This window comes from Euprymna scolopes, chromosome 9 (genome assembly GCF_053919585.1).
Source record: "Euprymna scolopes isolate OS-2025 chromosome 9, ASM5391958v1, whole genome shotgun sequence".
NCBI lineage: Eukaryota > Metazoa > Mollusca > Cephalopoda > Sepiida > Sepiolidae > Euprymna > Euprymna scolopes.
This window is the reverse complement of record NC_136490.1, coordinates 166,213,493-166,241,421: the sequence shown is the minus strand read 5'-3', so window position 1 is coordinate 166,241,421 and position 27,929 is coordinate 166,213,493. Positions and strand designations below refer to the sequence as shown.

The 27,929-nt window shown below is 34.6% G+C and overlaps 1 protein-coding gene across 1 annotated transcript in view; it reads right to left on the bottom strand.

The window, feature by feature from the left end:
• The window catches only part of LOC145284968 (uncharacterized), a 421,732-nt gene that overhangs the window by 164,044 nt on the left and 229,759 nt on the right, over nucleotides 1–27,929 (bottom strand). Inside the window, exon 16 of the mRNA XM_080134072.1 lies at nucleotides 2,572–2,694. Within this exon, the coding sequence (XP_079990198.1) occupies nucleotides 2,572–2,694 (123 nt within the window). The remainder of the gene's footprint in view (nucleotides 1–2,571; nucleotides 2,695–27,929) is intronic.

Genomic DNA, 27,929 nt, shown 5'->3' with positions numbered 1-27,929 from the left:
TTTTAATTTCAATATATTTTCTTTTATCACACCTAGACTCATTTTTAGAACCAATGGTCTTTATTTCTGCTTTTCGGTATTTTCCTTTCCTGCATACATTTTTTACATATTTTGTATTTAAAGTAACAATCTTTAGTGAAGTGGTTTTTTCCCCCACATGTCTTACAGGATTTTTCGTGTGCACATTTCATCACCCTTTCCATTTTTTTTCCATATTTTTTTCTTCAGAATTTTTTCCTTCGATGCTTGTATTGTCCTGCTTTAAATTTAACAGTTTCTGAGACTCTTCCGTAACTTTTTTAACGTTATTTCTGTGTATTGGTTCATAATGGATAATATCCTTGAACGAATATCCTTATCTTTAGAGGCTGTTAAACCTTGCACAAAGATTAGACTTTTAAACATATCCTCTTTGAGGTATTTTAATTTAAAGGATTCACAATGAGTATTCACTTTCCCTGCATAAGTAATAAAATCTTCGTCCTCCTGCTTCGTGATATTTAAACATTTATAACGTGTATAGAATAGACTATCTCGTTCACTGAAAATGTTTGACAATATTTTTATTGTTTCACTAAAAGAAATCTCTTCAGGTTTCTTTGGCAGGATAAAATTCGTATGCTTTGTATTTTCCTGAGATCCAAGTTTTTGAAGAAGAAGGATAATCTTCTCTTCGTCTGTCCAAGACTGACATCTCTTAGCAAAAATATTTTCGTATCTCCGAAAATATGCCGGAAAAGTTAACCCATTTGTCGGCTCGTATACAAATTCGGATAAAGAATTTGCTATTCCTTCAGGAGTGAAACGACAGTCTTTCTGCTGTGTTAAAATACTCTGTAGTATTTCGCTTTGCTTCAATTGTTGTTGCTGAAGTAATTCCATTTGCTTTTGTTGTGGAAACAATGCCGATTGCATAGTTCTAGTGAATTCCGCTAATTGCTCCATGTTAAAATTTTTTTTTTTTTTTTACAAAACCACACAATTAAACAAAAGATTAACTCAAATGTCCTATAAATTCGATGAATTAAAAGCACAGTTTCCTTCCGAAGAGAAAAAAATACTTCCAGCCGAATAAAACTTGAAATGGACACTTCTTTTTTTTTAAATGTTCTTTTCAAAAAAATGTTCGCTTCAAAATGTAAATTTCTCTTTTTTTTAGGACCGTAATAGACTGAAACACTTACTTTTTAAATGTTGGCTCTGTCGAAGTTTTTTTTCTTCTTCCTTAATCTTCTTGTGTGCTTTTTCCTTCGCTTTGTTTTTTTTTAGTGAGTTTTGTTCGAATTCTTCGTCGCCAGTTGTTATATCGTAGATTATATGAATAACAAATCATTACTGGGGTTGTACAGAAAGGGTTTATTTAGGTAAAAAGGTGCACACATTTCTAAGCGTCCATTGACAGCTTAGTACTAAATTCTGTCTCCCACGTGAGGAGAGTTTGCTTGTCATTTTATAGACGTAACAGTCCATTCATTTGAGGGGTGTTGGATCAGTCCATTATATCAATATATATGGGGTGTAACAAATATAAAGTACATCATAATTGATATGTCGCAGATACAAATGTATGTAATACAGAAATGAAAAACAATTAAAAAACGGAACGGTGATTAAATGTTGGTGATTAAATATTGGTGAATAAATGTTGGTGATTAAATGCTGGTGATAAATGTTGGTGATTAAATGTTGGTGATAAAATAAAAGTATTCCATAATTGAAAAAAATAAATAAGCATACAAAATACATAAATTAATCAAAAACTAATTATATACATAAATGAATAATATAAGTAGTCAACTAGATAATAAAACTAAACATTATTAATAAATTTAAAGTTAAAGTTAAAATGATATACCTATTTCTTTACTTTTCCATTTCCCCCGCCAAAACACACGAAAATGCTTTTTACAAAATTAAACGTACATCAACAAAACCTTTTTCCTTACAAAACATAACAAAATATTGTTCTTATAATAATGTAACAACATATTGTCCTTATAATAATGTAACAAAATATTGTCCTTGTAATAATGTAACAAAACATTGTCCTTGTAATAATGTAACAAAACATTGTCCTTGTAATAATGTAACAAAATATTGTCCTTATAATAATGTAACAGAACATTGTCTTTCTAATAGTGTAACAAAATATTGTCATTGTAATAATGTAACAAAACATTGTCCTTATAATAATGTAACAACATATTGTCCTTGTAATAATGTAAGAAATATTGTCCTTATAATAATGTAACAAAACATTGTCCTTGTAATAATGTAACAAAATATTGTCCTTATAATAATGTAACAAAACATTGTCCTCACAATTATGTAACAAAATATTTTCCTCACAATAATGTAACAAAATATTGTCCTTATAATAATGTAACAAAACATTGTCCTTATAATAATGTAACACAACCTGGCCCTTATAATAATGTAAGAAAACATGGCCATTATAATAATCACAAATATCGAAAACGTTAGAAAGATTACTGAAATAAGAACACCCGGAACCATATTATGCGAAATATCACCTGAAAACATACAATACTTGAAACTATCAATTCGTACCTTTATCTCCACAAAATCCGCATGTTTTTGCACAATTCTCACGAGACCAGGCCGGATTGTCGACGCAGTTTTTCTCTTTTATATAAGGGCATGCATCACTTTCATCAATACATTCGGTAGATGCTAAAAAAAAAGAATATATATATATATCAAAATAAATGATGATTAGTCAATCGTTGTTGAATTACTAACATAAACATTGATCGTGTCGTCAGTATAGAAATACACTTGCGTGTTATTCCTTTTGTTCATTATATAAACTCCGTACATATGAACTAATTATTGACCACTTATGCAGATGATTGCATGTTATCGCAACAGCCGTTGTCACTGATTTCTCGTTGGAATCGGCCATTGGTGTTTCTTGGGGTTTGGGTGACAAAATGCCTCCCCAAGGTACCAGATTTGAACTGCACACTTCCAGTGGAGATTTTGTCAGTACTCTCTCACCTCGATCTTTCCATCCTCCCTGATCCTTCAAAACTAGTTGGTATGGTGTGGCGCCAGTCGATGTCATCTACACCAGATTTTTTATTATTATCACTATTATTATTATTATGATAATAATAATGGTGCTTCTCTTTTTTCACATAGGCATCACAACTTATCAAGGTCAAGAGGCTACTCGAGGATAAGTGTTAAATGGTTTATGTTGTGGTGGCACCCACTCATTTACATATGTGGATAATATTACACATAAATAGCAAGATTCGGTTAGTCTGAGTGTGTGTTAAGCAGAAGCCACCGAAGGCCGAGCCGAGAGCAGATATGTTCTTCAGCCAAGACTCTCTTACTTGACAACCATTATGTAAATATACTGTAAATATACTTTTCCTAATACACTTCTAATTGATCTACCTTTGTTTTGTTGAGTCTTCATTTGTATTTCCTTATACGTTATTTGGTTCAACCTGCAAACATAACAGTTGGCGACGAATATGAACGTCAAACATAACAGTTTACAGTAGAAATTGGGCAATATAGTAATCGTCAGTAATGGAAATTCGGTTCATTTGTTAACTTATATGGAACTGCTCATCAAAAACTTGTTTACGTTATACTTGAGGATAACCATATTGTAGTCAGCTGGAAAGCAGGAAAACGGAAGGCGATTCCATAGGCGTGCAGTTCTAAGAAAGAAGCTTTGCTCATAGAATCTACGTTTATGATTAGGCACAGATAAAGAGTGGGGGAAATTAGTGATAGTGTTTTCTGCTAGACAGGTGTTTCTTGTGAAAGTTTGGCAAGGGAGGGCTAGAGATTGGAGCTCTGCCATAAAAATAACGATAAAACAGAGACAAACTCGCAACATCTCTTCTGTGAGAAAGAGGTTGCAGTGAAGAGAAAAGGGCATCCCCTACGAGGCTACAAAGTCTATTTTGAACTCTATCAAGGCAGGATAAGTCCTTTAGCAGACCCTGCCCAAATGTGGCAACAGTACTTCATCCTAGGACGTACCTGGCTCTTATATAGATAGAGAATTGCATCTACTGGAACGTTAGAAGGATCTCACCATTTTTCCAGTGGTCTTGGCAACAGATTTGATGTATGTGTTCCATTTAAGATCAGGAGATAAGTTCAAGCCCAGAAACTTGCCAAAACTCTTTTCATCATACTCGCTCTGACCCTAATGAGACCTCGATTAAAATAAATGGCTCTCGTCTTGACAAACTTATGCGACTAGTCTTCATTTCTGATTTGAAATGGAATCCATGCATCAAATCTGTTGCCAAGATTGCTAGAAAAATGGTTGAATCACTCTACAGCTCCAGTAGATATGTCATTTTCAATGCAATTCTCAATCTGTATAAGAGCCGGATACGTCCTAAAATGAAGTACCATTTAGGCAGGAGCTACTCGGCGCGTCCTAACCTGCTTTGGTATTTTGCAAAATCGGCTACGAAACCTCGTAGGTGATGCTCTTTTCTCTTCTCTGCAACCTCTTTCCCACAGAAGAGATGTTGCAAACTTCTCTTTGCTCTTTCGTTATTTTCATGGCAAGTGATCGTCTGAGCACCAATCTATAGTCCGTCCCTTGCAAAACTCTAAAACAAAATATAAACACTATAAATGATTTCCTCCATTCTCTAGCTGCGCCTAAATTTAAACGCAGATTTTAAGAGGAAATATTCTTTCATAGAACTGCTCGCAGGTGGAAGACAGTCCCGCTGTCCTGCTTCTCGTTTGAATACAACATAGTAACCTTCGAATCCAATGTAAACAAATTCTTGATTAGCCTTTCCCATAAATAATCAACTAATGCCCAATTTATACCATTAACGATTACTAAACTACCACGTTACATTCATTAATCTTTATCCTTGAGTAAGCTTCGTATCTTGATAAGTGGTAATTCTCAAGTAAAAAAAAACATCTGAACGAAGAAAATAATCTTTATCTCACCTTCTTCAGCAAACTTTTGTTTGTGGGCTTTCTGGTGCATCGAAAAAGTTTTCTCCTGGGCTGACAGCCATGCACGCCAATTTGTTTTAGAGTGCATCATATGGTCTGAGCACTAATAGACTAATCCTCTACCTCTTCAATCTCTTTAGAATTACTGACATCACTCCTGCGCTGATCTTTCAAAGAAAGCATTTGGATATGACACTCAGTACGTGAGCACAGCTTCTTTTGACGACGTACCCTTGGCATCTTCTGAGTGGACCCTGTTCTTTTAAAACGCCGAATGATCTGCGCCATCATACTGCTGGTTAGTTTCAGGGTGTTAGCAATCTCCTTGTGGCCTTGGCCATCTTTATATAGTGCAATAATACGCCTTTTAAGATCCTCAGAAAGTTTGTCGCCATGTGATTCCATGGTGGAACTTTCGGTGATGAGTATGAGAGAGCGTGAGACATGCACTACAGATGTGAACAAACCTTCTCCCTATGCACACGTGGATATTGTAACATTAATCAATGGGCATGCATGTTAAAGGGAAAATTAGGGACAATACTTAATCTGAACATAAACGGGTGTAGTTTATAAGAGGTGTACTTACTTTTATTGGTAGAGGTTTAGCATTTAATGATTATATTTCGAGTTATTTTGTGGGAAAATAAATTAACTCTGTTATATAAACTGCACACATACTACTTTCCATTGTAGTAAAGTGTAATTTTATCGGTGTTGTCATGTGAAAAGATATACTGAAATATTTGGAAAAATGTGAGAGGTGTACTAACTTTTTTGATCGTCTGTAAATATTGTATTATAAAATGTTATTCATTTTTTAGTTTAAAATGTTTTTATTAATTTCGGATATAATAATATCTATCGTCAGAATAAAAGGAAAGACTGTTGTCTTTTTGCAGAAATCAGTTCGAGGCCTCCTGCTGTTTTATCATAACTGTGTATTGGTGGTTACGCAGGTATTGCTTTGAAAATAACTTTTCCCTATTAGTTTCGTTTATACACGTGGCCATTGCAATTCTACGGATCCAGCAAAACTACATTTGAATTGTTTAGACTGGTAAGAATGCATACAAATTTCGGTAAATATCACTCGATCAATGTCAACTATTTGTTTTTAACATATTTGTTTTTCAATGTGTTAGTTATGTACTTTACACGCATTGTAATATTCTGTTCAATCTATGTTAATTACCTTTTAACATGAGAGTTATTGATTTAAACATTATATTAATGTTTTGCTTAAGCAAAATCTTTCAGAGCAATTGAGAAATAAACAACAAAACACTAATGTAACTTTGTAAAATCCGCCATGTTAATCATGTCGTGTAAAATATTGAATAGATTTCTAACATGCTAAGTTGGTACGCGTGAAAAGTTCTAGGATTAAACGTTGAACATAAAGAAACGGGCAGCTGTTTTGAAAGCTAGTGATCATTGCACTAGATGAGAGGGATTTTAGTCTCATAAGTTGATGAATGAAACAGAAATAGATGAGTCAGATTTGAGACGTCCGATGAAATGGTAAAAGAGACGTAAGAAAGCCGATTGGTCGTCAAACTATAGGGATATAGAATGAATTTATACATGCAATTAATACGCAAATAAATGCGAACTAATTTAAAGTGAAATTATTGTCAGTTAATCAATCAACTAATCAAGGTTCAGATATGAAAAAAGCAAACAAACATTCTAAAGAGACGGAAATAGAAAGTTATAGTTTAAAATTTATTGATTTGAATATCTATGCATTAATTGCCATATAGATACGTGATGAAATAGGTCATAGGCGAGATGACAAGGGGGGGGCTGGCAACACTATTAGGTTGAGAAGAACGTTCTTGCGGGATTTTTAATTTGGATTTCAAATAATGTATTTTCAAATAAATGTTCGTTATAATAGTTTTACTTTATATATCCTTCTAAAGAGCGAATTTTCGCTCTATCTAATCGTCTAAAATACAATCGTTTTAAAACAATTAAATTTTATTTGCAGAACGTTGAATACAAGATGGAAAATAGCAATTTTCTTATTTTAGTTAGAGTAGGCCGAAACGCTGCTGAAACAATGCGATATCAACAAAACATTCGGCCTAAAAACCACTTCTGAATGCACAGAACAATGCGGTTGAAGAAATTCCGTGGTGGCGACGAGAGTCTTTAAGATGATGAGCGTAGTGATCGGCCATTGAATGTTGACAACGATCAAATAAGAGCCTTAGTCGAGGGTAATACACACACAACTGTTCAATAACTTGCTTCTGAATTAGACGTAATCTATACGACGATTTCCTACCACTTTCGCAAGGTTGGAAAGACAAAAAAATTGATAAATGGGTGCCTCATAAATTGAACAACAACCAAAAGAGGCACATTATTATTATAATCTTCCCTTCTTTTACGCATCAAAAACGACGTGTTTCTTGAACGGGTTGTAGCTTGCGATGAAAAGTGGTGATTTTACGACACCCGGTGACGCTCACCTAAGTGGTTAGACACCATCGAAGCTTCACAACTTTTCCCGAAGCGAGTGTTGCCACTAAAAATGGTCATGCTGACTGTTCGGTGGTCTTCGACTGGTTACATCCATTACAGTTTTGTTTTAATGCAGGCGAAACCATTACGGTGGAGAAGTAATGTCAACGTGGCATTAGTCAACAGAAAAAGCCCCATTCGCTCCCGCGCCATACGATGACCGCATCTTGCTAAACCGGCCTTGCAGAAGTTGAACGAATTGGGCTAAGAAACTCTATCGCATTCTGTCATACTCTCCAGACCTCTTACCTACCGACTACCACGTTTCAAGCATCTCGACAATTTTCTGTGTGAAAAATGCTTAAAAAATTTAAGCGATATGAAAAATGCCTTTCATCGCCACCAGAACGCAAGATTTTTACATTACTGGTATAACTGGATTAGTTTGACGTTGGCAAAAGTGTGTTGATTCTGATGGTACTTACTTCGATCAGTAAATATTCGTGTCGGTCGAGAAGTCTGAATTTGAAAGTAAAAAAAAAACGCAAGAGCTTTCTTGCCAACCTGATATTAAAAATTAACTAAAATGTGCAAAAGTGAACAAAATAACATTAAAAAATTTACAACTTAAGTGTGACGAAAGACCATGACTCTTTTATTGACTTCGAATATTTAAACTAAATAAACAGGTTTACCAATGGAAATGCAATGTAAAACTTAAAAATGACAGACAAAATACATACGACAGACAAATGGACCGAACTTCTTTTATACATAGGTGAACGTATATTAATACTTAAACCGACATTACTGAATTCAATAACTGTACAACTCGTAAAATATAGCTCGTAGCTTTTCTGTGATGATCAGCAATAATGAACTGCTTCTATTGCGGGTTTCGCACTTCACATAATCACGCACGTCCATCAGCAAGATATACGTTTTTCAAGAGAATAATGGTAAATTACGTATAAAATACACTTCTATATTTGTACTGTGCATGAATAATGGATTTTTTTAAAGATCTCTTTATGGAATACTTAGAGATAATAATAGCGATTATACTCGGCTTTGTTCCCTTTGATTCCCCGGGGGAACATTCTAAGAATGTAAACGATAACGCAAAACAATAAGGGAGATGCATAGATGTGTTTACATAGCTTGTAAACGACACATTTACTATCCAAATGTGGGCCAAATATTGCAAAACGCATATCTATTTGTGCCAGAATACATGATTTTTAACAATCGTGATGCAAATTTTATTGAGATCGAATCAGCAGGAGAAGAAACGGACAAATAATTGGCGATATGGAAATTGCTTGGATAAATCCAAATCGTACCTTATTAAGAAAATATGTTTTATGCATGGTGGACGAAATGACTTCTCTTTATAATATCGAGAAACAATGACGCATTTTGTCTTCAAGTCATATTACAGACTTCTGGAATTCCATGGAAGACGTCCTTAATAAACAGGAATATATGTATAGTTGAAGCTACGGGATATTTTTTGTTACTCTTGAGGTAATCGAAAGCAAAACCATTCGAATATAAGGGTTTATTTAGTAGAAATGAATGATAGCCGAAACATGAGGAACACTATCGAAGTACTAAAGTTGATCAATTGTATAAACTGTTTTTGGATTATGTTGGGGAATTTTTATAAGATAGATTGGTTGGCAATAGCTTTGTAAACGACTGTATGTTATCGCAAGGAGAAACCCCGCGGAAATATGTTCCATAGACTGTAAGTCGTTGCAAAGAATATCTATTCATGGAAATTCCGCCTAGTTTAAGTCACATGGACAGAGGCAGAAACGGCGAGTTCTGGCTATGATTACTTTACAAGTCGAGTTCCATCCATGCAAATAACAATAGAGTAGAGAACGGTTGGATGCGTCCGTTTCGTAGAAGGGAAGTTTAAAAAAAAGGGAATTTAAAAAAAAAGGTAAGCAGCGTCTGTTTTGTTGAAGAAAAGTATAGAGAATCACCCACTAGATTCCAAAGTTGGTTTCCAATTCTGTATTCGGAATGCTGTTTCCTATTTTAACGTATTTGACTCATAAAGTGAATATTATGTTTCGTAATTTTGTAAATGAAGAATTATAAATTAGAAGAATTTTCTTTATTCAGAAAAAAACTGTTTTAATTGTGTATGTTAACTTCAAAATGTATCCTTTAGATTTACAGGGTCTTTTAGTCAAACACAATAAATCTTACGTAGTAAACGGTTTTTCTAATGGTTAAAATTCTTAACATAAAAAACATATGAAGAAGACAATAAAAATGAGTTAATGGTCGGAGAAAATAAAGCAGTATATCCTCCTGAATATAATAAAGGTGCCCTAAATAAGATGCATAGCTCCCCGTTCGATAGGAATCATCGTAAAAAAGGTCCAGCGACGGAAAATGTTGAGAATTCCATCCACGACGTGAACACTGATTCGAATCATGTAAACAATACGATATAACTTTTTCCTGTTTGTTTCGTTGGTTTTTACGATATGAATCTTTTCGTGTAATTTCTTTATTATTTTATGGAATTTATTTTAGATGCTTTCATAAAAACGTTTACATATATCAATATTTTCTTGTTCCAAAACACTCACTTTTACTTCACACATTAAGCTGACTTTTCAAAGAAATTATAGCTTTCTTCGTATCCCAGAAAACTACAGTATTATGTTTTGTATGTAGCCCTCTCTTTTATTAGTATCATAATCGTCTCATTGGCTTTGTTTAGATCTCCAAGTGTAAACTCTTTCGGTTGCACTGGCGTAGTTTTGGCCGTCGTTGCAATCTGAATTAAAGACTACGAATTTCATCAGAGGTTCTAAACTAGCAACGGATAGGTAAATATTCGTTTTTATAGTTTTCTATAATGAAGAGGGTTTATACGTGTAATATAGGACAAATCTCTTATTTTAAGATCAAATATTTGAAATGTGGTTTAAATTTGATCCATACTCAATAAATACAAACTAAGCAGGATTCCATAGATTTTATTTTTTTCTGAAACCCATAAAACTTTATGTCTTGAATTTTAAAATAATTCCGGCATCAAGATTATATAATGAACTTTTATTAAACTTGAAATAAAGATTTTACATCTTAGATTTATCAACTCTGTTCGGAGAATTAATTCAATGAAAACGTTCTGTATTATTCAGATTAACCAAACTACTAATCTGATATTGTATGTTGTATTCATCACGTATTAACGAATGTAACCACCGACCACCATCCAATGCATCTTGACATCAAAAACTGTTGAACTTGAGAATATTTATATATATATATATATATATATATATATATATATATATATATATATATATATATATATATACTACCATAGGTGCCCGGCGTTGACGGGTGTTTAGAAGTGTGTGTTGAGCAGAAAAAAAGTGGTAGTAGAAAAGCAGGCTCGAAACCGTACTGCGACGGAGGAAAATAACGTGAAAAAATGATGTCTTTCCTGTTACGACCACCGCCAAACCGGAAGTGACATAAGTTTAAATTTAGTCTAGACTATTCGAAAATATCGGCGAAAAAAGCGACCCCCTGTAGACAAATGCCCAGTTGGTTGTGAAGAAATTTATGTTTTTAGCCGATTTTTCGGTATTTGTCGTCTGAAGAGTCGAGCTTCAAAACGATACTGATCTTGTGAAACTTCGTCGCCTCTGCCGAAAGTTTTAGGCAGACATGCAAACATACATGCATACATTTATATATTGGTAGATCAAATTTTCGACCCAAACTGATTAAAAAGATGGCCTTATCTCTGAATACCGTTTATGTAAAATTTCAAACGTTTAGACCAGAAATCATCTGAGTAATTTGGTAGAGACCGCAGCCGTCATTTTTTTCTACCTCGATAATGATGCCTTAACATTTATTTTTTTCGGCTCAAATCAAACCCATGTCCAAGAAAGCTATATCTAAAATTTCTACTGTTTAGACCCAAACGTAACATCGTTAAACTTTGACCCTATAACAGCCACATTTCTGGCAAAAAAAAAAAACGATTACAAAGATTTTCCCAAATCTCAATACCCTATATCAAATTTCGAGTCAGTAGATTGAAAATTGACAGAGATAATGTATAGAAAAATGTACACAGACAGTTAGACAGACACGTTCACTTTCATAAATAAATAGACTAGAATGGGTGCCCGGCGTTGCCCGGGTGTTTGGAGCTGTAGGCTGAGCAAAAAAAAAGGTCAATTCTTTAAAATTTTACCCCTATTATGACCCATTAAAATGTATTGTTTTGGGCTCAAATCAAGTTAAGTTAGATCCATGTCCAAGGAATCTATATCTAAAATTTCAAGTGTTTGGGTCCCAAATTGTTGGAGGAGTTTGGTACAGTTCTCAAAGGTAAAATAGTTGAACTTTGGCCCCTTAATAACCAAATTTCTGGCCGAAAACCGTTCACATCGATTTTCCTAAATCTATGTAGCCTGTATATCAAATTTCGAGTGTGTAGATTGAAAATTGACAGAGTTATTGCGAAGGAAAAGGTACACAGACACACAGACATATAGAAAGAGACACAGACACACAAACACGTTCACTATATATATATATATATATATATATATATATATATATATATATATCCTAGCATTGGTGCTCGGCGTTGCCCAGGTGTTTGGAGGTGTATGCTGAGCAAAAAAAAAGGTCAATTTTAAAAATTTTTACCCCTATTATGATCCCTTGATATTTATTATTTTGGGCTCAAATCAAGATCCATGTTCAAGGAACCTATATCTAAAGTTTCAAGTGTTTAGACCAAAAATTAGCGGAGGAGTTTGGTAGAGTTCTCAAAGGTCAAATCATTAAACTTTGACCCCTTAACAGCGAAATTTCTGGCCACAACCTGATCACATCGTTTTTCCCAAATCTTTGTACCTTGCATATCAAATTTCGATTCTGTAAACTCAAAATTGACAGAGTTATTGCGAAGGAAAACACAGACAGACAGAAAGACACACAGGCACGTTCACTTTTATAGATATATAGACTAGCATGGGTGCTTGGCGCTGCCCGGGTGTTTGGAGGTATATGTTGAGCAAAAAAAGAAAAACACGGTCAATTTTTTTAACTTTGACTCCTATTATGGCCACTTAAGATTTATTGTTTTGGGCTCAGATTAAGTTATTAAGTTAGATCCATGTCCAAGGAACCCATATCTAAAATTTTAAGTGTGTAGACGCCAAATTGGCAGAGGAGTTTGGTAGAGTTCTCAAAGGTCAAATCGTTGAACTTTGACCCCTTTCCAGCCTAATTTCTGGCCGAAAATGGATTACAAAGATTTTCCCAAATCTCAGTACGCTGTAATATCAAATTTCGAGTCTGTAGACTAAAAATTAACAGAGTTATTGCGTTGAAAAATGTAAACACACACACAGACACACACACACACATACACACACATACATGGGTGCTCGGCGTTGTCCGGGTGTTTGGAGGTGTATGCTGAGCAACAAAAAAAACGTAAATTCTTTTAGCTTTGACCCCTATTATGACCCCTTAAAATTTATTCTTTTGGGTTCAACTCGAGTTATCAAGTTATATCCATGTCCAAGAAACCTACATCTAAAATTCCAAATGTTTAGACCCAAAATTGTCGAAGGAGTTTGGTAGAGTTCTCAAAGGACTAATCATTGAACTTTTACCGCTTAACAGCCAAATTTCTGGCCGAAAACCGTTCTCATCGATTTTCCCAAATCTCACTACCCTGTATATCAAATTTCCAGTCTGTAGACTAAAAATTGACAGAATTATTGCGAAGGAAAATGTACACAGACACATTCACTTTTATACACACACACACACACACACACACATATATATATATATATATATATATATATAAATTTAAAGGGGGCTAGAACAGTAGTCTAAAGGGCAGAGTGTATTTTAATGTGATAGTAAAATTACTAATTTAATTAAAACACAGTGCCCGTTGTAATTCAGATATATAATAAGCTCGATAGACAAATATCCTAGAGCTACTTTAATATTTAGTAATGTGATTGATAATTTTAAATTCAAATTAGAATTATAAATTAAAAATCTGTTTCATAAGAAGGAACAACAACAAAGTCAATAATTTGTACGATCGTTTCGGAAACGATGTTTTTATTTTAGTAGACATTAAGCCACGAACAATAATTTTTGCATATAGTTTTTTTAAAACAAAGTCTCCTTATCAACAAAAGTATTGGGTGGGTGTTTTTATATGTAAAAAACGCCATAAATAAACCTATCAACTTTTAAGTAAGGCAGATGTATCTTTTAATTGTTCGCCCTTTGAAAACCGTAATTATCGTCAAAGCATTCATTTAAATGAATGTCAAAGCATTCATTCAAATTATTGTCCGTGGCTTAATGTCTACTACAATAAAAACATCGTTTCCGAAACGATCGTACAAATTATTGACTTTGTTGTTGTTCCTTCTTATGAAACAGATTTTTAATTTTTAATTCTAATTTGAATTTAAAATTATCAATCACATTACTGGATATATATATATATATATATATATATATATATATATATATATATATATATATAATATAATATAATATAATATAATATAATATAAAAATATTATTGGAATTTCCCTCTTTTTCCTTGCACATATTTGTGAATTATTCCATGGATTTAGGCCTTTTGGATTATTTTGGACCATCTTGCAATTTCGTGATTTTCTTGGATTTTACTTGTGCGAATGGAAATTCAATTAACTTTCTTGGATTTATATTTTTGGATTTTACTGTCATTGGATAATTTACCTTCTACCAGACTATCCATTCACGTGTAATCACATTTTTCATCACCATATTCTCTCTACTTCACTTTTTCTTATCAAGTAAGATCTTTGACTTACTTGTAGCTTCATTAAATACTTTTGTCTGCAAAATCCGATCCCGAATTTGCTAATTCCTACCCTCTGATGAGAAGGAAAGTATTCTTCGAAACTCCGCGGATTAAGGACTATTCACTTATCAAGTGTTTCCTTTTAAGATTATGTTTTTTAACATGTTTTATTAACGCTTTGCTCTTATATATATATATATATATATATATATATATATATATATATATATATATATATAAATTGTGTACAGAAAGTTGTTAGTTGAGACAGGTCATTGGTACCGTCGGTTTCAAGCCCGATAATAAGGCCCGTTTAAGGTATCCTTATCAAGCTCTCTTCAGCCAATATTCGTCTATCTTATAACCGGAAGTGTGAAGTATATATACCTCGCGAATCCACGTTCAAATATCGTTTTGTATAATCCCCTTTTTTTTTCTTTTTTTTTTTTTACGCTCTTAAAATTTGGATTTTCCTTTTAATTGAGCACTCTGCTGGAATTCTTTTTCCAAAAAAAAACTAATCATATATATATATATATATATATATATATATATATATATATATATATATACATCTTAACCTCGGGAATGTGTTGGATGTAACCATTCTATCATCCCAAAAGACGAGTTGTTTAATGTCATCTTTGTAATAAAATTAAAAGTTTAATCCCTAAAGACTGACACAGTTGATTAGAAATAACATTAAAACCGTTGATCATATTTCAACACGAATTAACACTTCAATCGCTCATGGCTAAGAAAATAACAGAAATCTACCTCCTTAATTAAGTAAGGATATAGTTTGATGATTCGTACCATGTTCAAACAAAAGCTTCTAATGTTGCAAAATATGCATCTAAATAAAATTGGATTCTACATCTGCTAAATAGTTTTAATTGTAACAATTGATGTGGCATTTATCATCTTAATAATTTTCAAAAATAGAATTATAAATATTAATTGAAAAAACTCCGAAAAACTTTCTTTAGTTAATACAATAAAGGGTGAAGCGATAAACTTATCGCGCTAGAAAAGACATGATTGCATTTCTGTTCGATGAAAACCGGTTTTACTTTTAGTTGTAAACTATCTATTTTTGGCCAGTGGTTTAAAAACCGTGACAATGTAAATCCGGACGGTTCAAAGCTTTAGGGTACAGCTCAATGCATCGGACCACCCACGGTTCTTGTGTTTGGTGCAGTTTCAAGTGAGGACCACATCATGCCACCTCACATCTTCAAAATCGGCTTTAAAATCAGCACCAAAGTGTACCTGGATGTGCTGAAGAGTGTGATGATCTCATTGTGCTATCGATGGGTGCTGGGTGTTGACGCCGGTCCACGTCCAAAGAGACCCAGGCTTCAGGAAGAGTGCTACAGCTTTGTACCCTTCTCAGACTTGCTCCCTTCTCCCCGAATATAAGCCCGTGGAACTATTTCCTTTGGTCATACGTCGAGAATATCACCGACATGTCCTCTCATAACACTAAGCTCAGCTTGATCGCAGCCATACGCCGAGTATTCGCCCAGCTCTAGTCGGCGCTTGTGGAAAAAGCATGCGCCCAGTTCTAGACGCGTATCGATTGATATTGATTGAGGCTGAAGGCAGCTACCATAAATAGATATCATCTCTACCGCACAATCATGTTACTTAAATTTATTTTTCAATAAAAGTTTTAAAATAAAGCTGTAGTGTTGTTTTCTTCAGGGCAAAATGTTTATCGTTCTACCCTGTAAAAAAGAAATGCACAGAAGAGAAGCTGGTTCTAATAGAAACGATCAAAATTTAAGAATTCTTAGCATGATATTAATGCGTAAAATGATGAATCTGAATCCTATATTAATGAATCAATCGCAAACACTTATTTATGACATTCACATTAATGAAACAATTTACGTGTGCGTGCCGCACTTATATAAATTTGCACATGCATACCTAGAATACAGAATGACAGCAAAAATGTTCCACCTGTGTAATTACTAGGGATGTGACAACAGCATATTCTTTTCATTGTTTTGACTCTCAGGTATATATCGAACACAGTAAGACACAGTTGATCAACCGAGAACCGCATAACTCTATATAAAAGCATATAAGATTAAAGGATATATACTCAAAATTGAAAACAGCGAAAAGAATATGCTGTTGTCATAACCTAGTAATTACTAATAAAATTCATAACTTTTCTGCAATCGAACAATACTCAGTATGAATCTCCATCTACGTCTGAGTGATCTACCGGGTTTCTATCATGGCGAGCTTACAATTTCTGATTTAGCTACGTTTAATACTATGGGGGACATTTTTCCGAACGTTTCATCAGTGAAGACTATGATAATAACGAACTCGCTTGCGCTTTATTAAAATTTCAAAGGCTGTAGGATAAAAATTGAATTAGAAAATGTTTCTTCAATCTATATGCTTTAAATGTAGTAAACATTGAAAGGGATGCATTATGTTTTTAATTATCGATGTAAGTTTATTTTTAATGAGTAATTAATCGAATAAAATCCTGATTTTTTTTCAAAACTTTGAAGAATTTTGTACCTGAAAAATAGTTTTTCTGACAATAGTATCTTTCTTATCTTGATTTGTTTATGGTATAGCAGGGCAAAAAATGTTCACACAGCTAACACTACCCTTTGCGATCAAGGCCGCCAACCTCCAATATTTCATTCTGTATCAGAAAACACGCTATGTGATATACAAATATCTGTACGTGATGTTGCCAAGCAAACCAAAAACCTTATTCCAGTAAAGCATCCAGCCCTGACGGTATTCCAATTATATTACTCAAAAGACTTCAACCAGAACTAGCGCCCATACTTACAAAACTGTTTAAACGTTGTTTTAAGGAGAATTGCTTCCCATTAACCTGGAAAATCTCTCAGTATGTCCTGTATTTAAGAATTCAGTTGATCGCTCATCTCCCTCTCAATACAGGACAATAAGTCTCCTGTACGTCATGAGTAAGTTGCTGAAATAAGTTGGTGTTAAATAGAGATGTAATCCATCATCTCAGCAAAATAACCTTCTTAGTGACACGCAATATGGTTTCCGTTCTGATAAATCTACAGCAGATATGCTTACAGTTATATCTCATAGGATTAGCGAATCTCTCGACGGAGGCTACCTTTATAGGGCAATTGCTCTTGACATATCTAAGGCCTTTGATAGAGTATGGCATAAAGATTTACTTTACAAAATCTCCAGCTACGGTATAGTTGGAAATATCTTCTCAGTTATTAAATCATTTCTCTCTGATAGGTTCATAAGAGTAGTGGTTGATGGTCAGAAATAAGAAGCTCTCACTATTAATGCTGGAGTCCCTCGGGGGTCCATCCTGGGCCCAACTCTCTTCCTGATCTACATTAATGATCATCTAAAACACATCCTTACATCATTCGTTGACATTTATGAGGATGCCACTACTATTTATGGTAGCACATCTAAGACCGTAAACGACCAAGTTCTCTCTGATTCTCTCTCCTCTGATCTTAAGCAAAAGTGGTACAATGAGGAAGAGGTTGCTTATTACTTTTAATGCATCTAAAACCAAGCTTTTATCTTTACATCATCAATTCTCTGATCCCGATCTGACATCAATTGAAATAAATGGCTCTCGTTTTGGGGAGGCCTCATGTTTTAAAAAGCTTCTTTACTCCTGATCTTAAATGGAACACGTACATTAAATCCGTTGCCAAAGCCGCTGGAAAAATAGTAGGATCCCTCTATCGATCAAGTAGATATCTCACTGCTGATGAAATTCTCTATCTATATAAGAGCCAGGTACGTCCAAGGATGGAGTACTGTTGCCACATTTGGGCAGGAGAGCTGCTAGAAAGGACTTGTCCTGTCTTGATAGAGTTCGAAATAGACTTCGTATCCTCGTAGAGGATATCCTTTTCTCTTCCTTGCAACCTCTTTCTCACAGAAGAGATGTTGCGAGTTGTATCTGCTTTATCGTTATTTTCATTGCAAGTGCTCGGCTGAGCTCCAATCTATGCCCCCCTTCGCCGAACTTTCACTAGAAACACTCGTCTAACTGAAAACACTATCAAAAATTTCCCCCACTCTTTATCTGTGCCTAAACCTAAACGTAGATTCCATGAAAAAAAGCTTCTTTCTTAGAGCCGTTCCATATAAGTTAAATAATTTACCGAATTTCTATTACTAACGATTACTATATTGTCCAATTTCTAGTGTACACGCTTTAACCCTTATCCTCGAGTAGCCTCTTGGCCTTGATAAGTGGTGATACCTATGTAAAAAAATCTTTAAGTGTTATAAATTAAACATTTATCTACAAGTATTATGCATTTAAGACATATCTTAAACTATTAAGAACTAACTGATCGCCCGACTTTGCCCGGTCGTAAAATACCCATAAATATTACATTTTGATCCATACAAAAATTGAGATATGCGCATGCGAGTCTTTTCTTTTTCTTTTTTTTTTTTTTGTTTGTGTGTTTTCTAAACAGTTCTCTTCTGTTGAGCGAGTCAAATATCATAGTCGTTGGAACGGCTTAACAGAATCTTTAAATGTGGTTTCAAACTTCGTGAAACAATTGACAAATATTAGACTCCTAGTGTCTTTCTTATCAATTTTTCCATTTTCACCCATTAGCAGCCTTTTTTTCCGGATGAAAATACATTAAAACATTATCACATATCTGAATACGCTATATACCAAATTTAAAGTCTAAAGATCATAAATTTGTGGAGTATATAGGTTGAGAAGTGTCCTCACACAGACACACATTCTCACTTTTATAGATATAGTAGAAAAACGGCCCGGTCGTAAAATACGCAGAAATATTAGATTTTAATTAATGCAGAATTCTCATTTATTGAAAACGAAAAAAGAAAAAGATATTAAACATAACGTCGAATTCCTTTCTATAAACAGTTATCTCTTGTAAGTAAAAAAAAAATGTATACTCGAGATGCGATCGATGTCAAAACTTCACAAAAGTGAGTAAAGTACGCTAAACATTACACTAGCTTGACACAACTTCACAAAGTGTTGTCAAAACGTCTTATTCTTAACACAAAAAAACTATCATATTTCACGGTCGCGCATGCGCATTTGTGAAACAGTGTAAAATACAGGCAAATTCGAAGACGCCCAAGCATACGAATTTTGCAAATTTTACCCGTTTTTTTTCATAGTCGTTTTTCATGATTAAAAACTTCCCACGTGACTGAATACCCTATATACTAAATTTCAAGTCTGTAGATTAAAAATTCGTTGAGTACATAGGTTGAGAAATGTTCTCACACACAGGCATTCACTCAACATATAAAACACTAGCAAGCCGCCCGATATTGCCCGGTCGTAAAATACGCTTAAATATGATATTTTGATTAATGCATATGTCGTATCTATTGTTATATTATATTGGACCCAATGTATTTATGATATTATTTCAAAATTTAAACAAAGAATGATATTGCGCCACAACCAAGAATCGAAACCAAAACGTGTAGCTTTCGATTTACTTTTTCTTTGATGTTAATACATGTTTGCTGCAAGGCTAAAAATCTATTTTAAAAACTGAACACATAGTTATTACGTTACGCATGCATCTTCGTAATGCCGTCGTTTGATGTACACTTGAAATATTCACATTTTAAAAAAGTTTCCCACTTTTGCACCAATTTTCTCCGCCCAAAACTCAAATGTAAAGTTTCGCTTGTGTTCGAATACCCTATATATTAAGTTTTATGTCTATAGATCAAAAACTGAGAGATACAATTCGCACATTATACTTGTTCATTATACTTGTTCATGAAACGTTATGACATAATTTACACTAGAAAAATGCTATTCGCTAATAGAATCCCAAGATTTTTCAAATATTTTATTTCCATTTTGTTGGAATTCTTATGAGGATTACTAATAATATTCAAATCTATTTTTTTTTTTTAATGTTTATTCCATTTTGTTCAGATTTTAAGATGATAATTCATAATTTGTATTAATTGGATATGAGATGTTGTGATCTCGAATGTGGTAATTTTCATAACTTTTCGGCTTCTTCACGTGTATCGCTGTCACGAACCTTTATGTTTAACTTGAGAATCTGTACGGTATTTCGAACATTCATTTAATCTGCAATGATAGGTTGTTCACGTTTTGTTAGCCATTTTTTTACACAGTGGTCACCACTTATCAAGGCCCGGAAGCCACTCAGGGATAAGGGTTATTGCAAGTACATTACGTTAGTGTGGAGATTTGATGAAGTGTTTACTTAAGGGGGCGGTTCATTAGGAATTTGTTTACGTTGGACTTGAACACATCCAAGTTGTAGTCAGGTGAGAAGCAGGCAGACGGAACAGAGTTCCACAGGCGCGCAGTTCTAAGAAAGAAGCTTTGTTCATGGAATCCACGTTTTGATCTAGACACAGATAAAGAGTGGGAGAAAATTTTCACAGTGGATTCGGCTAGACGGGTGTTTTTCGTGAAAGATTGGCGAGGGGCGACCAGAGATTGGAGTTTAGACGAGCACCTGCCATGGAAATAACGATAAAACAAGGATAGGCTCGCAACGTCTCTTCTGTGGGAGAGAGGTTGCAAGGTAGAGAAAAGGGCATCCCCCACTAAGCCACGAAGTCTATTTTGTACTCTGTCAAGGCAGGATAGGCTGTTTTTAGTAGCTCCTGCCAAGATATAGCAGAAGTATTCCATCCTTGGACGTACTTGGCTTTTATATAGATAGAGAATTGCATCAGTAGTGAGATATCTTCCGGAGCGGTAGAAGGATCCCATCATCCTTCCAGCTACATTGGCAACAGACTTGATGTACGTGTTCCATTTCAGATCAGGAGTAAAGGTCAAACCCAGAAGCTTGTCAAAACACGGGGCCTCTCCCAGCCGAGAGCCATCCATCCCAATTGATGCCAGATGGGGATCAGAGCGTTGATGATGTAAGAATATGAGTTTGGTTAGCCATGATTTAAGAGAAGTAATTTGCAATTTTATTGTTAATATCGCCCGCACTGAGGATTATAATTTTAACCTGAAGCAAGCGATCAATTAGAACTGACAAATATTTCGTACTTTCTTCGTCATGTCACACGCCCTTTCTAATGATAATACTATAACTTTTTGGAGCCTTAATCGTTTTATTGATTTTGATATGAACTTTCGTCGCTTATCATTGTATATAACGTATTACTGCATATCACTTTCTCTTTTTCTCTCTCTTTATCTCCCCCTATCTCTCTCTCATATATATATATATATATATATATATATATATATATATATACTTTTATTTTTATTAAAAAGATGTTTTACATCTTTTATTGAATTCAAATCTATTAATTAATGGTTCACATATTGTATTACATTTTATTTTTTTTCTTTGCTTAGGAGGTTATCGTCGCCCAACATTAAAGTCGTATTTCTCTTAATTGTTCTTCTAGTGTTATTCCATAAAATGACTTTCATGTCACCTCCCTATGTGGTCATAATTATCGTTTGGACAATAGGGTTTCGATCCAGGCTTGAGGTAGTTGCTCGTCTAGGCGCACTGATGAGCTATATATATATATATATATATAGAGAGAGAGAGAGGGGGGGAGAAGCAGATTTTTAACCTCCATTACGCCGGACTTCTTTTAATACGATTAGTTATTCTTATTATAACATTGAACTCTGAACGAACTGTCCATATGAACTGTTTTACATATTTTTTTCTTAAGTTTTGTTAAAAGTTTTGTGACCGCAAATCATAAAACTTTAAGTTTTAACCTATGCAGTAACCAGAAAATACATAGAAATGTTAAAACTTTTAACGTGACTTTCTGTTTATTTCGCTAACATCTTTTTCATCTGATGAGAAGAAATAGCATCCTTTGAAAGCCCGCGGGCTAAGGAGCACCCAGCTCGGAGTATTCTACCGAACAATAAAAACGTTTTGTAAAATTCCACTTTGCATCTCTGTTCTTATTATTATTCATATATATATATATATATATATATATATATATATATATATATATATATATATATATATATATATATATATATATATACTTCGTTTACTAACTAAAATTAATATACGAAAGTATAGATTTATGCGTAAACTTTAAGTATTTACTTCAACAGTGCTAAATACGTATGTAAAGCTAGGTAGTAAGTTATAAAATATATATGGCGATTAAGTTACACAGAATATTCCGCCTTTCATCCACGCTAGGATTCTTCAGGCCGATGGAGGAAATCTAAAAAATAACCTTGTATGGACAGCAATAAACATCTTACAATGATGAACAATCTTAGAAAAGTTATTCAGAAATACAACTATCCAGAGAGCATTTGAAAAAATGACCGCATAAGCCTGATGAATCCTAGCGTGGAGGAAACGCGGAATATTCTGTGTAGCTTAATCGCCAGATATATTTTATAACTTACTATATATATATATATATATATATATATATATATATATATATATATATATTATTTTAACCTTTTCTTTTGTGGGGCTACATGTCTCACCTTTCTATATTTTTCCTCACATGGAATTGCATATACATAGTTCGTAGTCATGACTGTTTTCCGTACTGTCTTTGCTAGCAGTGGATGCTTTAAGAGAGTGAACTAACTCCTGAATACTATCTTGCTGACACATAAAAATATTATTTGATTTTCATTCAGAAAAGACCTTCATCCAGATTTTTTCAGATGCTCTCTGGATAGTTGTATTTCTGAATAAGTTTTCTAAGGTTGTTCATCATTGTTAGATGTTTATTGCTGTCCATAAATTGTTATTTCTTAGATTTCCTCCAGATAGTCGAAATCGACAAGATATACCTGAAAAATATGTTGACCGAAACGTTGTGAGAATAGCATCCAAGTCGCGAACAGTAGTCTGAATAATACCATAAATACACGATTATTTCCTTGTATTTCTATTGTTATGTGGCAACTATTTGCCTATGATCTTAGCGTAGTATCTGTGTTATGTTGCAGCGAGAAGTGTCAATGGTCAGAACGATTAATAAGATTAATTGTTTAATTATTTTGTTTAAAATGTTCCGAGAAATACTTTCAAAGAAAAGAATCTCAGTTAAAATATTTATATTAAATATTTAACTGGAAAATGGTGATTGAAAATGTTATTAAAAGAAGAAAATCTGCTTTAGTAAACAATGATATGGTTTACGTGACAAACAGGATTGACCCGCTGGCGTAAGAGACACGTAATCCTGGAGAAACCAGAATTAGAATTTAGTCTGTAACGGGAGAGTCGATAGTTAGTTAGCCACTGGGTTAGTTAGCGGACACGAGTTGTTTATGTGGTTAGATGGAAACATCTACGAACCAACTAAGGAAGATGTAAGGGAGAAGATTATGATTTACAAACTCCGTGCCGTGGAACATTTTAAATAAAGATCTGGAAATGATAACTCAGTATTTTGGGTGTTTTATTCTGAAGAAGATGCATTTATTTTAGCTGCCTGTTCCCGAGGAGAGGGAGACAATGAATGTTACTTGTCGGGTTTCAAGCAGACAAGGTGTTATTCGTCATTGTTTAAGACTGTCTGTTTATTGTTCTGTTTGTTATTGTCGTGAGTATGTGAAAACATCCACGTACACATACAAAGACTATTAAATATACACGTAACAGATCGACAATTACAAACACCCCATGTACAAAGAACAGTAACTGTCCCCATAATTGTAACCACTTAAAAATGCAGGAGCATCGTCTACAGAAACATTTATACCTTATACACTAAACATACATATACATAGACACAATTATATAAACCTGACGATACAACGCAATGAGTTAGTTTTTATGATGAGGTGATGTGTTCTGTGATTACGACAAAGAAAAGATCGGTTTCATAAATAAGACAACAAATATATTCGCTTTATAACAAAACTCTACAAATATGAAAGAAGACAGAGGGTTGGACAGCAGATATGCCAAACGAGACATGACCAAATTGTGCAGCGGATGTGATATTTCAGATAAAGTATGAAAGTTTCAGCACCTGTAGGTGTTTATACATGTCATTTAACCGCATGGAATTTTGAATAGGTAAAGTGCAACTAGCTAGACAATCTGAGATTTCGCCTCGCGCCAACATCTGTTGCGCACTTTTGACATCATACGTATCAGTTGCAATATGTAAAATAAAGGTATATCATCATATTGTATACAAAAATATTAGTCTATTTTTTAAAGCACAGCGTCATTATATACAACACATTAATAACAACACGATAGACAATATTTCGCAAATGTTTGAACATTGTTATATTGTTGCTCTATAATAAAGGGTTGAGTGCTTGTTGCGTCATCTCTAATAACGGATTAGAAAAGATGAAGTGTTATATTATATATTTATGTTGTATCATAAAGGGAATCGTGTGTGAGTGACATGTATTTTCAGAACCTACCTCTGTTTCTTCGATGTTGGACCATCTGAAAATTTCTCGTCCTGGAGGGAGACTTGATACCTGTTTTTGGATGAAGATTCAATCACTCCAAGAACAGGGAATTAGTTCTATAGTTTATTTCACTTTTCCCAGATGTCCTGCAGTAGGTGAAAAGTGAAATCGGCCTGTGTGGGTTCTTCTTCTACACATGTCAGTGTTCGCCCCCCCCCCCCAGTGAAGAGATGGAGACAACGGGAAGCCGTCCGTTGTCTTCTGAGTCCAAATCAAATCTCAAAGATTCAGCTAACCTGATCACATGACTCGCACGCAATCCAATCAGCTGATCTTAACTTCCGGCCAACGTGTCTACACTATAACTCCACTCTTCCCCTCCCCCTCTCTCTCTCTCTCTTTCTCTCTCTCTCTCTCTCTCTCTCTCTCTCTATTCCTTAACATTCCTTCCACCATTATTTATAAAAATGTATGATGAAGACATACATTTTTTTACTACCCAATTTTTCTAAGGGAATCCTAAGCTCACCCCACTGGCAAAGGAACTGTCATACCATTATTCAATAAATCATAATTTAAATGAATAAAATTACATCTACAGATAATACCATGTGGCGCGAATTCTTGCACCCTAGAAGGTCAACAATTCTCTGTGACCCCATGGCCTCCATCTCGCATCTTAGGATCATGCAGAGATCACTATATCTCTCGACACGCTATAACGCGTTTCCACAAGCACATGACTCATACGAGATAAAAGATTTTTCTTATAACATTACGAGAGCATTTTCCTATGTCTCCCGCCGAATTACGCATCCGGAGAAAAATCCCACGAAAAAAACGACAAAAAAAAAAATTCTACCACCATTTCGAAAATTAGAATAAATATCGACTGAACCTTTTACTCTTCCAAACTTAAGAACTAGTTGACCCCTTATTCAACCAAGTAGTGTGTCTTTTTTTCGTACACTGCTTAAATCTTATTTCTTTCTCTTTTTTAACATTTTATCATTATTATTACTATCATTATTGATTAATTAATAACATGCTCTTACTTATAAATTAATCATTATCTCAATAAATCCCACAAGGCAAGAATTCACTCCTCCTCCATTCTGCGAAAAAAAAAATACATGTCCACGAACAAGAAAAAACCTGCACAATTCTGCTGTGAGAAAACATCGCATGAAAATATAAATTAAAAAAAAAATTCTTATAATCATTCACAAAGTCTCATCTCACAAATAAAAAGTTACAAATAACAAAACATAGATTCGTGGAAACCCAAAATTGTCCACGTCAGCAAATTTTGAGGTCAGCTTACATAATCTTTGACCACAGAATCTCAAAAATAATTAAAACAATTTTAAATCACAGTTGTTTACAAAAAAATACATAGACATTTACAATTAAAATACATAGTCGTTTCCAAAAACAAAAAAAAAACGAGTCACTTAAAATTTTCAGACAATCCTTCAAAAACAAAAATTCAACACTAAATAACAATCGATGGGAACTAAATTTGTCCACGTCACCCAACACTTGGGGTTTTCTGAAAAAAATATCACCTTTTACTTATCCGAGTGACTTTTATTATGGCCTTTTCTGTAATTTTCTCTACTGCCGCTTACGCCACGTCAGGGGAACTCCAATTGCTCCCTGACGCTGAGTGACATGTATTTTCAGAACCTACCTCTGCTTCTTCGATGTTGGACCATCTGAAAATTCGCGTCCTGGAGGGAGACTTGATACCTGTTTTTGGATGAAGATTCAATCACTCCAAGAACAGGGAATTAGTTCTATAGTTTATTTCACTTTTCCCAGATGTCCTGCAGAAGTTGGAAAGTGAAATCGGCCTGTGTGGGTTCTTCTTTTACACATGTCAGCGTTCGTTCCCCCCCAGTGAAGAGGAGGAGACAACGGGAAGCCGTCCGTTGTCTTCTGAGTCCAAATCAAATCTCAAAGATTCAGCTAACCTGATCACATGACTCGCACGCAATCCCATCAGCTGATCTTAACTTCCGGGCAACGTGTCTACACTATAACTCCACTCTTCCCCTCCCTCTCTCTCTCTTTCCCTCTCTCTATTCCTTAACAAACATAAGTTGGTTCACATGCGTAAAATATAGGCGCGATTTGACATAGGTAGAAAGTATATGCGTAATATATTTTTTATATAATACGTTAATTTGTTTGTTTTCAGAAAATGTCTACAAAATAATGGCACACTTGCATCGAAAAACGGAAATTCCACTTTTAAGCATGAAATATTTTTATGAAGGTTTAAACGAATAGTATTTGTGATAGTCTCTAGCTATATATATATATATATATATATATATATATATATATTTATACATATATATATATATATATATATATATATATATATACACATATACACATGTCAGGTCAGGAGTTCCACCTCTGCTACCGGTACCATGTAACCCGGTATTACCTATGTCATGACGTGCCAGCAATGTTGTCCTTTTCACTAATACCGGCCTCGCACCTGGCGCTGCGCTGGACCTCTCAAGAGTGAATGGTCTCTTTTGTGTAATACTAAAAGGCGGATGAGCTCCCTAGGCAGAAAACAGCCAGCTACCAAATGGAGTGGTCCCCCTATTAAGGCACTTGCGATCATCATAGATTTATTTTGTGGCAGTCGCTGCACCTGTTCTCTCTTTCAGACGTACTGGCATAGCCTTTCTTCTGATAGAGGGAGAGTTCGAGCGAGAGAAGCGCTTGGTCAATGCAAGAACCAGACAAGCAAGCTAAACAGTCATGGCAGAGATCCAAACCATGATCAACAACATCGCGTCTACTCAGCAGAGCCAGGTACTTCACAGTCATGACTGTTGAAGCAAACAGGATTACAGTAGTTATTGGTTATAAGCTATGACTAATGGGTGATATAACCAGGCGCTAGGGACTGCACTTAACAGTGGAAGAGACTCTTTAGTCTCACGATCAGCTACCGCCCGCTGAAGTCAGACAGCTCCTGACTAAGTAGGTGCTATCACTTCATTACACGCTACCTGCATGGGTGTGCAGGGCGCAGCGTTCAGTAATTCGCCCAAGAAATGTAAGCTTACCTTTGCTACATGGAATGTCCGGACAATGACCACTGGAATGAAGACCAGTAATGATTCTGACCTTGAA